General features: G+C 44.2%; 2 protein-coding genes across 3 annotated transcripts in view; one reads left to right on the top strand and one right to left on the bottom strand.

Annotated features, from left to right (window-relative positions):
* LOC100741515 (protein FAM76A) overlaps positions 1-14,639 on the bottom strand; it is a 41,162-nt gene that overhangs the window by 22,905 nt on the left and 3,618 nt on the right. The window lies entirely within an intron of this gene.
* LOC100741638 (PR domain zinc finger protein 1) lies at positions 2,585-14,595 on the top strand. Of its 2 annotated transcripts, none has more exons than XM_024370540.2 (8): positions 2,585-3,798; positions 5,437-5,649; positions 6,360-6,479; positions 6,941-7,066; positions 7,169-7,295; positions 7,374-9,224; positions 9,328-9,669; positions 9,751-14,595. In XM_024370540.2, exons 2-8 carry the CDS (start codon positions 5,443-5,445, stop codon positions 9,909-9,911), a joined length of 2,934 nt encoding a protein of 977 aa, XP_024226308.1. In that variant the 5' UTR covers positions 2,585-3,798; positions 5,437-5,442; the 3' UTR covers positions 9,912-14,595. The 2 variants fall into 2 exon arrangements, with proteins under 2 accessions (XP_024226308.1, XP_003492727.1); XM_003492679.4 differs by having other exon boundaries at positions 2,587-3,800; positions 5,437-5,607.

The raw sequence follows: 14,639 nt of genomic DNA, 5'->3' as shown, positions 1-14,639 counted from the left end.
GCGAAACTGCACCGACATCGAGTCTCGATGACAAAGAAATCAGCCCGATCGGATACGCGTTCAAGATCCGATATCGAAATAACAATCTATTGTTCTTTTCTCTGATAAAAGTGCAATCGTGAATATCGTTTAGAACTTTCGCTGCGAATAATCGAAACATTTGTCTGTCTGGCCCGGGGACACCGCGTGTTTACGGAGCGAACAAATTTAATTATTTTCAAATTTCCGCCGAAAGTAGTCGGTGCAGTGTACGCGCGACCGGGTTAAAAGCAGCCTGCCGTTAAATTTCGCACGCATGGTAGGATTAAAGCGGAATTATTTTATTCCTGTAAAAGAAGAGGAAGATGGAATCGCGACGAGACGGATTCAGGTGCGACAGAGACAATGCACGCGAGGACCGATAAAGCGCTATTACTGCCATAAATTTAATTCCACCGGTAGAGGCATTTCCACAGAATTACGAATAAATCACAGCTGGCACGATATTCTATTAATTTCAGGAACAGTGCCAAGTGAATTATTGCTAGTCGATACACTGCAATGCCTCATCGTCGGCGCAGTAAATATTTTTCCCAGGTCATTGAGTACGTTGTAGAAAATTTCCATACACCCACTCGTGGTCTGTCCTCGGACAGACTATTTTTTCCTCCCTATACTCTTTATTACACCGTATTCGGTCTTCCGTTTGTATGGTTATAATCCTAGCTACGCATTTAGGCAACATCGTCTTTTATTTACTTCTCGTACGTATGTTTTCGTTGAGAATATGCAAAGATATTCATGGCGAACGGCAGCGACCGTGGCTGAAACAACGACGGTATTATCTCACGATGAAAATCGGGCTTTTGTGTGCGTGGCAGATTTCGTACACGTAACCCGGTAGATGGAATCGAGACCGGTCTTCGGGATTAGAATCCGAGAAAGTTCGACGACCCGTGTGTATGTTCCTCTGTTACGAGGTGCCGATAGTTCCAAGCTAGGTACTCACGATGACGCGCAGACGAAAAAACGAGCCATGTACGAGCGATGCTCGTTTAACCAAAGTGAACGGGGTTACCGATCTCGAGTGGCCGTGACTCTGGGCCAGGGTCTGGGCCAGTTGGATTCCACGTACTTGGTGTTGCGAAAGGAAGATATCGACATCGATACAAAAAGAAGAAAACAACGTGAAAATAAGCGATCGAAGAGAGAAGATCGTTAGCTCTTTAGATTGCAGACTGGTCTGGATCGATTTGGGCCGATTTACATTCATCTGGCTCGAACGTGATCGGTCTATGCAACGAACCGTGAATGGAAAAGGAGGGTGGGAGTGTAGGTAAAGGGTGGCGCTGGGGTTAAATGCACGTCCCCGTAAAGGGGTTGCCTGAGGACAACGGACGAGGAGAAACCGTGTGAGAGGGACGCACCGTAGAAAAAGCACATACTCAAAGGAGGTGTAAACAAGGACGGGAGAAAAACACCGCAGGATTTTTGTAGACGGCTGTCTGGCTTGTAAATTTACCAGACCAGAAAAAATTGTCCTTCGATAATAACGACGATAATCGTTTCCAGCTTATACACCGCATCATGGACGATAATATGAAAATTTAAATCGCGAATGTTGTTAGCTCGTCGCATTTTAGTTGGAAACCTGTCGGAACGAGGTCAATTTCATCGTCTTGTGTATAGACTTCGTTTAAATTCAAATTTTCGCCACTCCATCAAACGATTTTTCCTTCGCGTGTCCTTAAGTTACATCGACTCGTATTCGAACGAGTTCCCTCCAATATTTTCCGCGTAGAATTGCGCACAAGAGAAGTTGAACGCTTCTGTATTCTTAGATCATTCGCCAACTCTCTCGCCTTATCGATTTTACGCGTTACATAAACCACCTCCGCCAAAACTAAGCTCCCTTACGAAATCCATTCGAATTTTCAACCGAATCGAAATGTGGACAGCGGTGCTCTCGTTCGTATCGAGAATATGCGCCGCGATGAACGCGGAATAGGCCTCGGTCAGCGCGATGCACGCGCGGCTCGCGCCTTATTTTTTTCCATTACGTGGTATGGTAAAACGTCTTACGATCGCGAGAAGTTACCGAAGAATTAAACTTAGAAGCGATCAGCGCATGCACCCTGTCGACATCGACGAACAGAGACAGAGCCGACGGCATGGAAAATCCGAGGACGGAAGAAAGAGAAATAGGAGGTAGAGGAGAGAAAGAGGGAAAGGGGAGGCATCGGTGAGAGGAAAGAAGAAAGGGAAGGGGACACGGTTGCACGCGCTGGAGTAGCTGGAGGGGTTGAAAGGGGTAACGAGAACGCGCTCGACGAAGAAAAGAAGAAACGCGAAGCGGAGCGACAAGGATGAAAGGGGGAAATGCACGAGAGGTATCGGGGCGGAGGAGAGCGAGGAAGGGAAGCGGAGAGAGAAGGATGGGAAAGAGGACGAAACGGCGAAGGGTGAAGTAGAGAGAGAACGGGGCAAGAGGGGGAGGGAGAGAACCTCTGGCAACGGGTCGATCGAAAGCGCAGCGCAGAGAAATGCACCACCTCTGCTCTGGTCTGGCAGCTTTGCTGGCACACACCACCGCGTTCGTGTTCGCCAGAAAGAGAGAGAAAGGGAGAAGGATGGAGAGAGAGGGATAGCGAGCGACCAATACCGACGCAGGGGGAGGACGAGCCAAGCCGACTCGCGTTGGGCTAGGTCAGGTCTACCCGAGTTCCACACACTGCTCTGCGTGTGCCATCCAAAGAGACCCGAAGGCGGAGACCAACCACCCTCGAAAAAGGGTTGAAACGCGAAATTACGCGAAACGCGTTCGTCATCGCGGAAGAGTGTTGCCTTTTTCGACGACATTTTTTTTTTTTTTGTTAAATATAAAACCAAACCAATCGATCGCGTTCCAACACCACCGGTTTGTTTGTCAAACGATCGGCATCATAACGCGGCGTGCTCGCTCGCGTTCGCCGTTTAACCGCGAGACCACTCTGTCATTGACAGAGAGGGTAGAAAGATCACCGATCGTCGTTAGTGCGTCATTTTTTCCCTCGTGATAAAATCGTTCGTTGGTTTCGAGTTCTCGAGCCGTCGATCCGTCTTCGTAGTTGTTCAACCTGGAAAAGTAACGAGGGATGGAGAGGGTGTGAGACAGAAAGAGGTGAAGTGCGTGGAAGTGGTTCGCGTGTGCCTTCGAGAAGAGAAAAAGAAAACGGTGCTTTCCGGTTTAATTTTTCCTTCGTATTCGACGGGAAACAGCGTCGACGATCGCGCGAATAAACACGCAAGGAGAGATCAAGGAGAAAACGGAAGGGCAGTGGTGTCGCGTCGAGATCCTCCAAAGGATAGTTGTTGTTGATAAACAAGCAGAAGAGAGAGTGTCAGTGATTGATTAATCGGGTGCAACGACAGCGCCGATCCAAATTTCCTTTTCTCGATGTCCTGATAATCGATAAGCGTCGTATAGGTGGTAGAGAACCGCCTAGGCCGGCAGCGATCGGCCTTATCGACGTCGAAATTTCGCCTTGCCGAGGGACATTCTCAAATAAATGTTGAGAAAAGCCAACGTGTTTCATCCCTCAACGCGAGGCCAGCCGAGGCTCCCGAGTGTCCCAAGAGTCGTCGGGATGCCGATCTCCCTGAGAAATCACAGGATCACGTAAAACCGGCCCCGCCAATTCTTTTCGAAAATCATCCCCTCGGAGGGACTTAATCAGTCGCATCAGCACAATATAGACGAAAAAGCAGCGGAGGAAATCATCGCGAGGCGATATTAAATTCGTTTCGTCGACTCGCAGCTCGCGACCGATGCACCAAAAGGCGTGAGTACTGCACGTTAACGCTGCACGATATCAACTGACATGATTTTATTTAGAACGAACGACCAAAAACAATAAATTAATGGTACGACGAACAAAAACTCGAAACGTTTAAACAACACGTATGGCGAGTGGTGTACCCCATCGGAAGTTATAAGATATTTAAATGCCTCAAAATTCAACAGAGTCGATGCACGTATACTGTTGTTTTATGTTTCCTTTTTTAAGTCAGTTTCATAGAAGTACGTGTTAACATGATGCATTATGAACGTGATCGTTCAGCGGAAATTGCAACGTTTGTCTCAAACGCTTTAAACCATGTCTGAACGATTCATCGTTCAAAAAGCGGGATCGAATTTCAATCAACGGAAAATTTTCAACGTTCAATCGTTACTTATAAAAAAGATCCAACAAATACTTTAAGGTATTTCTGAAGAACAGGTTTCATCCATACAAAAATACCATGCGATAAACGGTGAAAAAGGAAGGCGACTTTAATATAATAACAAATATCGTTTAGCAGTCGATTAACGAAAATACGATTCGAAAGAGCATCGAAAATTGGGAGCAAAGACAAATCCTCTTCGTCGAAGGGGATCGAGAGACGAGGAACGAAAATCAAAAAGTTACGCAGAAAGTTAACGAATAGTGAACGGGTTGGTAGCGTGCTATTTCCACGGAAATGGAAATTCAACGAGTAGCGAAAACCCCCGATGGCGAGGTGGGCGGGGGTGAGAGGTCGGAGGGGCGGACTTCAGAGTTTATGCCCCGTCCCCCTCCCACTCACCCCTGCAGTCGATCAATGCGTGGACGGGTTTCACTTTCGCGGTGTTAAAGTGTTGCACCATCGCCGATTGAGGGACAAGGAAAAGCACAATTTTTGTCTATCACGTGGCTAATTTTTTTTTTTTTTCGTCCGTAAACCAAAAACCATCGATCGTTAAATTCACCGATTCTTATCGAGAAACGGATGATGAGCGAAAATAAATTTCTCGTTGGTTGCAAGCGTCGACACATGGACGAACGCGTTGCTTTTCTTTTACAAGCGTTTCGAAGTTAATGGCTGGAGTTATTGATCGTATCGATTTACCGGAATCTCAACTATTTATAACCCTCTGCGTTGTCGGTCGTCATTATACATAGACACTTCTAAGTCAATTCTAATAATATCGCGATTTTCACGTTTCGTTTTCACCCGCGATGATCTACGCTCGAACTGTAAAACCGCTTCCGCACACATTCCCGGTCAATGCTCGGGGAAAGGTTTAGATCGAAATATCAAAGTTGAAAAGTATAGTCGCAATTATTCGATGACTAAATGTTAGGAATCGAGTGATTAAATAATTCATCGAATCAAACACGAAACCTGATCGAACCTGGCTGTAGAAGCTCGTAGATAACGGCGCATCGCTATGTGCTAAGTTTTTAAATAAACGATTCGGCTATAACGGTATCGAAACACGTACCGAGTCTCTGCGTTTCTGCGCACCAAAGTTACACGCGTGTAACGAAATCAAATTAACAACTATGATCGAAGCTACTCGAATACTGAGATATTTCTTCATTCTTTCCTTGCCCGTTATCTAACATTTGAATCGAACATCGAAATTTAACGTTACGTTTTTGAATTTCTGTACAGTGAAGGATGGAGGCCAGCGAGTGGGATCACGCGACCTTGAGAGAAGAGGAATTCGAGCAGCATGCCGTATATTTGGTACCGGATGTGGCGGCATCGCCAGGCGATACCAATCGTGCGGAGGCATCCCTGCCAAGAAATTTGGTCCTCAAACCTTCTCAGGCCCTCAACGATGTACGTTCCTCCGCCAAAGAATCCTTTCTCGAGACCTCCTCGGTGAGAGTCGCGAGAATAATCGCAATTTCTCGTTAGTTAATTCCCTAGACTCGCTAATGATACCAACTCAGACTTACGAAAACCTATGGGAACTTGATTTCGTTCAATTCGATCGGACCGGGTGATTGTTGCGATTTAAGGGATACCAGCGGCGAATCAAACTTGACCGAGTAACGAAGCTAATTAACTTACCGAGTATGACCTAGAGCTCAAGTAAATCGTTACACTTTCCTCGGTGACAGGAATCGAGACCAGTAGTCTCGGTCATTGCACGACGCGTTTCAAGTTCGAACAGTACAAAGTATTATTCGGTTGATTAGAATCGACGTACGAAAAAAGAGGAAAAAGTACAAGCCATAAAATCAAAGTTTAAAATCATCGGAGAGACGAAGGATATCCAGATATACCCGATCTAAGTATGGATAACATTTCTCCACACGAAAATAGAGCAGCCTACCGAAACGTTCGTAAATATCACGCGGATAAAACAGTTTAACGTGACGTACGTTCCCCGTCGAATTGACGTGCATGTTGTTCGGTATTCTCGTTCTACGAACCTCGCGTCAACGCTGAACATTAAAGATTTCAAGTATCGAATGCCGTACCAATTCTCCTCGCGTGGATATAACAAAGCAAACAAACGAATTCTAGCGAAACGATGCTTAAGTCGGAGTCGGCAGACGATAAAAAAATATGCTACGTATTCGCAGGTTTTGGGAGTGTGGAGCACAAGTTACATTCCCAAGGGAACACGGTTCGGTCCTCTCGTGGGACAAGTGTACACCAAGGACTCGGTGCCGGCCGACGCGAACCGGAAGTACTTCTGGAGGGTAAGAATCATTTAAGTGCCTATTCAAAATCCTCGTAGCAGTTATTTCGCGAGCTTCGACTATCATCATCGGCTAGTCTCTCGGATGATGAGAAAAAAAAAACAAGAAGAAGGCGAAAAGGGAAAGAAGAAGATAGAGAGGGAAGCCTGCAAAGACCAGAAACTGGTTTCAGCCGATCTAGCGAGCCTTAAAGCGAAACCCGCGAAGCCATTGATGCCTCGTAACGAATTGATGAGTTACGATAGAGAACTTGGTTCTCTCTCGATTCTTACTATTAAATCGCCAATATTTCCTCGTTGGTCGACGCCTTAACCGCGTCGAACATCGAAGATTTAGTCTCTACCTTGAACACGAGCTAGGGTTCTCGCGATATCTTGCATTTCTTGCAGCTACCATTCTACGCAATGGCATATATCGAGCGTATTCATTGTCACGATTAAATCATACATTTTTCTCGATAGGTGTACAAAAACAACGAGCTGTTCTACTACATCGACGGTTATGACGTCCAGAAATCAAATTGGATGCGTTACGTAAACCCGGCTTATTCGTCCGAATCGCAGAATTTAATAGCATGCCAGTATAAGGTGAGCCGAATTGATGGAACGCCACGCGTTCGAATCAGCTCGAGGCACTCTAACAGAATCATTCTGGTACAGTAACTCATCTCGATCGTGCTTGTTTTGCAGATGAACATTTATTTTTACACAATCAAACCGATACTACCGAACCAAGAGCTTCTGGTGTGGTATTGTCGAGAGTTCGCAGAAAGGCTCAATTACCCACTAACGGGCGAATTAATGCTTCAAAGAATACGTAAGCACATGTTTCGTTTGTCGCTTCGGCAGTGCTTCGTGGCTGACGACGTTTCACACGGAAGTTTCGTTGTTACAGGACAACAAGTACAACAATCAACGTTACCAACGGAAATTCCACCTACGGTGGACGTGGTGTCACCGTTAAAGGATTCATCGATTTACGAGAGACGCTCGCAAATGACCCCAACGGACGGTTCCGTTAGATCGGACGAAGGCTATCATTCCAATGGTTATCACGACGAGATCCTCACGCCCCCGGAAGAGAGCAGCGAGTCGGACTCGGAGAACAATTACGTGCTAGATTTCAGCAAGAACGCGAAAACGTCGGTATGCAACAACGAGGTGCTCAAACAAGACAATGCAGTTGCGAAGAACGAGTACAGGAAGGTTAAGATCAAGATCACCAAGACCTACGGGAACTTCCAGGCGTCGAAGAACCTAGACGCTAACGGAAAGGACAAAGATCAAGAATTGCCGAGCAGAGCTGTGACCCCGGAACTACAGAAACCGGTGTCACCCATAATTCTTCAGAAGAACGCCGTCCTGACGACGGTAACCGAAGATGAAATTCCAGAGAAAAACCCGAAGCCCTTTTACGAGTCCGAGGTCAAGGGTGCTTTACCCGTCTCCGGGAGACCAGCCTATCTGACCAGCCCGAGTAGCTCTATCCTCGAAAATATCCTTCTTCGTAGCAGTACCGATAACAATAACAACAGCCACAACCATCATCACAATGGAACGCAGCAACACCATCAGATTCACCATCAAACGCATGCCGATTCGGTCACGCCACCGCCATCCAGTCCAACGGAAATGGCGTACTCTTACAAAAAATCTCATCGCTACGGAAATATTCTACCTTGCAGTCCCGATTCCAGTTCGAATCTGCCTATGCAAGCGGACACGTGCGTCAATTCCACTACCAGTGGTAACAGCACGCTACCGATGCAAAGTCCGACGAGTAACTTGCATTCCAGCACGGGAAACCTTCACTCGAGTACAGGCAATCTACACTCCAGTACCGGACCCAACAACGTTCTACAGTCTCATCCAGGGAACATCCATTCGTCCAGCAATTCCAACAATCACCATTCTAGCGCGAACGTTCTGTCGTCTAGCACGATACTGACATCCACGAGTAACCTTCACTCTTCGACGACATCCAGTAGCTGCCCGCCTAAGAGAAAGACCAAGAGTCCTTCACCGTCTACGAATCCCACGGGTGCGTCCACCCCGACGATCTTGTACTCCAGTTCCGGCGGATGTCAAATAGAATCCAGCCCGGTGTACCCGACCTCCGCGGCGAACAGCAATCAAAGTGTTTCGCCCATTTCACCTATTCAATCGCCTTCGTCCTATCCCTACGGCATTTATCATCAGAATGGCTCGCTGCATCACAACGTGGCGCCGTTGTCTATCAATTGCACCGCCTATTCGCCAACCCCTAGCGGAAACGTGGTTTACGAGAGAGCCGATGGAAGAAGGCTGGAGGCTGCCACGAGCAGTCACCAATTGCCGACCTCGTCGACCATGCAAATCGACAGTAACCAAACGTTAATAGCTGGCACGCACAATCTTCACCTGGGTCATCACCCCGGCCTCACCATTCATGCCAACTCTTCGTCATTGAACCGATACTCGCCCGCGAGTTCTTTATCCCCGGACGACCACGGTTGTTCGCAGAGTGGTTCGCTGAGTCCGAATTCCCAAGGATCCAGGGGCTACAGGTCGTTACCATACCCATTAAAGAAGAAGGACGGAAAAATGCACTACGAATGCAACGTCTGCTGCAAGACGTTCGGCCAACTGTCGAATCTCAAGGTGCATCTGAGGACTCATTCCGGCGAGAGACCATTCAAGTGTAACGTTTGCACCAAGAGTTTCACCCAGCTAGCTCATCTACAGAAACATCATCTCGTGCATACAGGTAAGTTAACTATATTTTCCCATATAATTTGAAAGGATATGAAACTTGAGAGAGAGAGAGAGAGAGAGAGAGAGAGAACACTAAGACTGTATCAACGATATAGGTGAAAAACCACATCAATGCGAAATCTGCAAGAAGAGGTTCAGCTCGACCTCAAATCTGAAGACACACCTGAGACTGCATTCCGGCCAAAAGCCCTATGCTTGTGACCTGTGCCCCGCGAAGTTTACTCAGTTCGTTCACCTCAAGTTACATAAGAGGTTACACACGAACGAAAGGCCCTACACCTGTCAAGGTTGCGACAAGAAGTACATTAGCGCGAGCGGTCTTAGGACCCATTGGAAGACAACCAGTTGCAGACCAAATAATATCGAGGATGAACTTGCCCTAGCCGCGGCCGTGGGTTCGCCGACGTATTACGAATACGGCCCGGACATGAACGTCGGTAAGTAGAATTGAGAAGAAATTGATCGACCATTAGACAACTTGGAAGAAATTCTGAAGGAGAATATTGTTTCGATCGCAGGAAATATGCCGAAGGAATGCGAACTGGAGCACATCGATAATTACGAGAGGCACGGATCCACGCATGGCCCACACTCGACGTCTCTCCACAACCTGGAGAATTCCGTAGGCCGGCCAAGCGTCATAGAGACCTCCCAGCCTCACATAATCGAGTGCACCTAAAAATGGGGGTATGAGCCCTTTCGCTCAAACGCAAAATCCAGCCGTGGAATAGTAAACGAGTTGCTCACGACAGACGAAAACGACGTTGCCCTCGTGAGATGGTAGTGACAACGATACTCGTTCGTGCTTCCCTTCGCAGTGGGTCGCAAGAACGGAGAAATTTTCGAATTGTACTTTTCTTCATTTCGTTCGTCGTAAACAGCGTGTAAGAAGAACGTATAAAGAGGCAGAGACGATCGAAGACAGGAAAATCGTCGAACGCGATCGAAAACGTGAGTGAGATTACGTGAACAAGTAATTTGAGATTGTTAAATATTGTTGCTTGGTTATTGTTAACGCGAAGGAATTCAAAGCTTTTAGTAGATACACTTCTTGGAAGCTGGTTACTTTACGTACGTTAATCGTAACGCGAACTAGTTCGATTTCTCTGACGAGGGTGGACGAATCGACGAGATTCCAGCTACGAGCATACAAAGTTCCTTCCTTGTAAATACTCGTTTCTATATTTTTTCTATGGTAGCGCCACCAACGAAAACAAATCTAAAACGTCAAACAAATGAACATGAGGGACGAATTGAACGATAGGATTAATATGTCTCGAGTCGTCACACGCTGCCATTTCCGGATAGAATCGGATAGAAACCGAGAAAAAGCGAGTACCAAAGTCGTCCGAGCTTCTCGATTATCCTTCCACGGTCTATCCTAAAGCGATGCTTAGAAAAGGTACCGTATTAACGCGGTACACCGAGCCGTTGCTTTTTCTATCTACATACAAAGTCCATAAAAAATACTTCCGCAAATACTTCCAACGTTCGTCTGAACGACAAACTCTATCAACCGTACATAATTTTCACTCCTGAAACGTAACGCGTATTTGCGCGCTACGAACATAGTTTATACTATTTTTATTATGAAACATACGCATCGTCGAATAATTATTATATTTCCTTCTTTCTCGCGATATCACGGTACCATTTTCTATGCGTTCGAACTTAGGCGGTTGAAAGTGAAAGATGACGGATTTTGTCGGCATCCGTCAGCATATTCGCGTATAAACGCGCGAGAAACAAAGGCGAGAGAACGCGATAATCGAACAACCAGTGACGACACGACTGCAACTATACGAGACCTGTACCTGTATATACTAACATTACTATTAATTATTCGATAATTTAAAAAGGTAATAATATAAGGAGCTCTAATTTATGAATACCTTTATATATGTATATTTAAAATCGTCGTCGATTGGCGAGAAGCACGGTAGGCTGCGCTCTACGATAATCCTTTTGATAGGAATAAACCTTTTCAGAAATTAGGTAATTTATTACACCGCGTACTGTAGTAACGTTAAAACACGAGAAAAAAGCTTTCGGTGATCGAGTATCTATATCTATATTTATACACGTTCATATAAATAACATATACATATATATAAAAATATATATATATATATATTTTTTAGGCGTCCTTTTGTCGTGGAATTTTCGAAACGGAAAGCATAGTCTCTCGGTCCACGCGAACGAATCTTTTTATTTCCCTTCTCCACCCTTCTTTTCGTTCTCTTCCCCTTTTCAATTTTCTCCTCTCGCGACACTATTCTTCTCGTTTCGATCGATCGATTTTCGAACGTACGGTTTTTTTTCTCTGTCGTCGATTGTAAACGCCGATGCGGTAAGACGATAATAAAGAAATCGAGAACGATTTTCATCGTCACACGGTTGATCGTTCGACGGAAAAACGTCTTATCTTTCCCGTTTTATCGCGATCGCGCACAAAACTCGTTTACTCGTCGCGACGTAACGCGATTAAGAAAGCTGATTAATTTTCGTGTCGTTAAAAGAATACGAAGAATTGAAGAAATATGCGCGCTGGAAACGCAGTATTCAGATGAAAAGGCATTAATTCGTTAATCTTCGAGGAAAGCCGTTGACTCGCGATGTCCGGTGTACAAAATAACCTATTCGTCGTCGGGGCGAAGACTCGGGCGTGATTTTCATTGGGAACAAGTCGAAAGCGCACATTAACACGGGAACATCGGGTAGAGAAATTCGCAGAAATCATAATCACGCGAAAAAGGAAAATCTAGTCAAAAAAACTAACACACGGCTGCGTCTCGTGGGTAACTTTTCGTGTATAATTATAAGATCCGCCTGAGCCTTTCCTCCAACTTTCGGTTCGCGCTTCGATTTAACGTAAACGTTTAGCACATAAAGAATTGTATCTTTCTAGATGTACGTAAAGTTATTCGGATTACGATGAAATTTGTAAGATCGTTTTAGAACGCTGCTCGTAATTGGCAAAAATACGATAAGTCTTTTTTTATCAACAACAAGAAAGCAAATAATATTAATAATAATCAATAATCCATAATAATAATAATAATAGTAATAATAATAATAATAATAATAATATTAATAATAATAGTAATAACAATACTGATCACCAGTCGATCGTTCGAAGGATTCGTCATCGAACGATCGATCAAAAAAAAAAAAAAATTTGCCGAAGAAACTCGAACGTATTAATCAGGCTCGCATCAATGGCCACGCACCATTGATTCTTTTTCCCTTTCTTTCTTTTTTTCGTATCTTCCATTCGGTTGCATACAAAATTTCGTCACTCGTACTTCCACTAATTTTTAAGTGCCGAATCGTCGACAGTCGAAATCAGTGAGAAAGCGCAGCCTACCATTAGATACGAAACGATAAAAATCGCGATCGGTTAATGATTCATGCGCCTCCTGAATCCCCGAGTTTTGAGAGGCGAGTAAAAACAAGGTGACGCTGGAATCGCTAATCGATAACGATAGCACATTACAATGTATCGCAGACTGATATACGCACGGTTATCAATCGTTTATAAAAACATTCTAAAGGTACGTGCATCGCGATACGACTCCAAGGGCGAGAAATCAGATTAAACAGGAAGATAGGAAAAGAACGAAGAAACAAATGGCATGAAGCACAGACCGCGTTCAAGGACAATTAATATTCCAAACTTCCTTTCTTAATGTCTCAGTTTCGAGAGAAAAAAAGTCGTCGCGCAACTCGCGTAAACAATTAACCTACAGAAATCCAAAGGTTCCGCGTCCAATAATCGCAATCTATCCATCATCTATCCGTTTTAGCTTGGAACGTGACAAGTTCTATGGTTCCTGCAAATATCATGGTGCTCGTCGTAAGATTTTTGGAACTGATCGTTTAGTTCGTTTCTTCCGTTTCGCTGACCCCTTTTGTGTAAAGGCTCCTTTATCATAGAATCTTTATCGGGAAACGATATTTCGATACGTCATAAATTTAAGGCAGCTTTAAAGTTTACTTTATTTCGGCGAATCTCCGTTCATACGTATCCCAGACGAGAAGGTAAACGAGAAAAAAAAAGAGAAAAAAAGAAAAAGAAGGAGAACGATAGAAAAGACGGTACGATTCGCAAGGCCTTTATGCTGATTTTTGCAAACAAGTTAACAGGCATTGTAGAAGACTCGGGCATTCTACCGAATGCCTAGGCCAAATGAAAATTTTCTTACACGATGTGTACGCTATACTAGCGATTTATCGGCTAATCGAGACACGCGCAGGACGCTGAGGACTACCTTGATCGCATCAAAATCGTAGGAGAAACACGGACTGAACGATTCTACGATGTTGACTTTCGGTAGTAAGTTTAGGCCTGCATGTATTCTATGCCGTGAAAACGACATTGGAAACGACAATCTATAGAACATTCTACGTTCGTTCGATACGACACCATTCATTTCGCACTCATCAAACATAACAGATGTACATTCCAATCATTAATTTTAATACTTTTGCGACCGTGCTACTATAAACTAGTTAAGTATAGTACCTTGGAAATTCGGGATTGCTAACATAACAGGTATATATATAGAGCTGCTCAGTGTTCATGCTGGTTACAACTATACGACATTTAATGAATCCTAAAAGACATCTGACACAATTCGAATCCATCGATCGCAAAAGTGTTGATTACCGAATTCAACCACATCAGGTATATTTTTTTACATACTCATATGTATTTCATATTATACAAGGATAATATGAAAGTTCGGGAGATAGTTTCCAGTGACGTTTTGACGATTGTCATTCCGTATATTGCCTCGATTTCCTACCTTGCCTGCATTAAACGCACTATTATAAATAACGAGATGAAGAAATGAAAGAGAAAGAAAGAATGCTGGAATGAAAGAAAACAGATGAATGAACGAACGAACGAACGAACGAACGAACGGGAGGGCGAAAGTAAGGGAGAGAATGAAATAGCGAAAGTGGAAGAGAAATAAACCTAAAGTATAAGATTTAAATTGCGAAAAAACAAAAACAGGAAACGAAAAAACGGTGTAGAGAATGGAAAATTAAGAAGATCGTGTAAATACGCTGAAAGTAGATAAACGAAGGAATCAAGCGACTAACCGCCTCGACAACAGACAAGCAATATTTAGTTCTTACCATCTCGTAATAATTAAACGATAACTCCAACTGTACTGTACACACGTGTACACACTCGTACGTATTTAAACGACTATAAATTAAATGTTAATTATCCTTACACTTCGTATATAGTAAATTGTTACGCATTTATTATCATTACAATTATTGAATAGGTAATGCTCAATTAGCATTTGTTTCTTAAAATAAAGAATAAATATATGGCTGTTGGATATTTATATGCACATATCACTACCTATCATTCACACCTCTCTCTCTCTAG

The sequence above is a fragment of the Bombus impatiens genome, unplaced genomic scaffold (assembly GCF_000188095.3).
Source record: "Bombus impatiens unplaced genomic scaffold, BIMP_2.2 scf_0815, whole genome shotgun sequence".
In the NCBI taxonomy this organism is placed as follows: domain Eukaryota; kingdom Metazoa; phylum Arthropoda; class Insecta; order Hymenoptera; family Apidae; genus Bombus; species Bombus impatiens.
The sequence above is the reverse complement of the archived record's forward strand: the minus strand, read 5'-3'. Positions and strand labels throughout refer to the sequence as shown.

Excerpts from the sequence above, each read along its gene's own strand:
- LOC100741638 (XM_024370540.2), top strand. The coding sequence starts at position 5,443 with ATGGAGGCCAGCGAGTGGGATCACGCGACCTTGAGAGAAGAGGAATTC. Across the intron at positions 7,296-7,373 it reads ATTAATGCTTCAAAGAATAC|GACAACAAGTACAACAATCA; the intron begins GTAAGCACATGT and ends TCGTTGTTACAG. Across the intron at positions 9,225-9,327 it reads ACATCATCTCGTGCATACAG|GTGAAAAACCACATCAATGC; the intron begins GTAAGTTAACTA and ends TCAACGATATAG.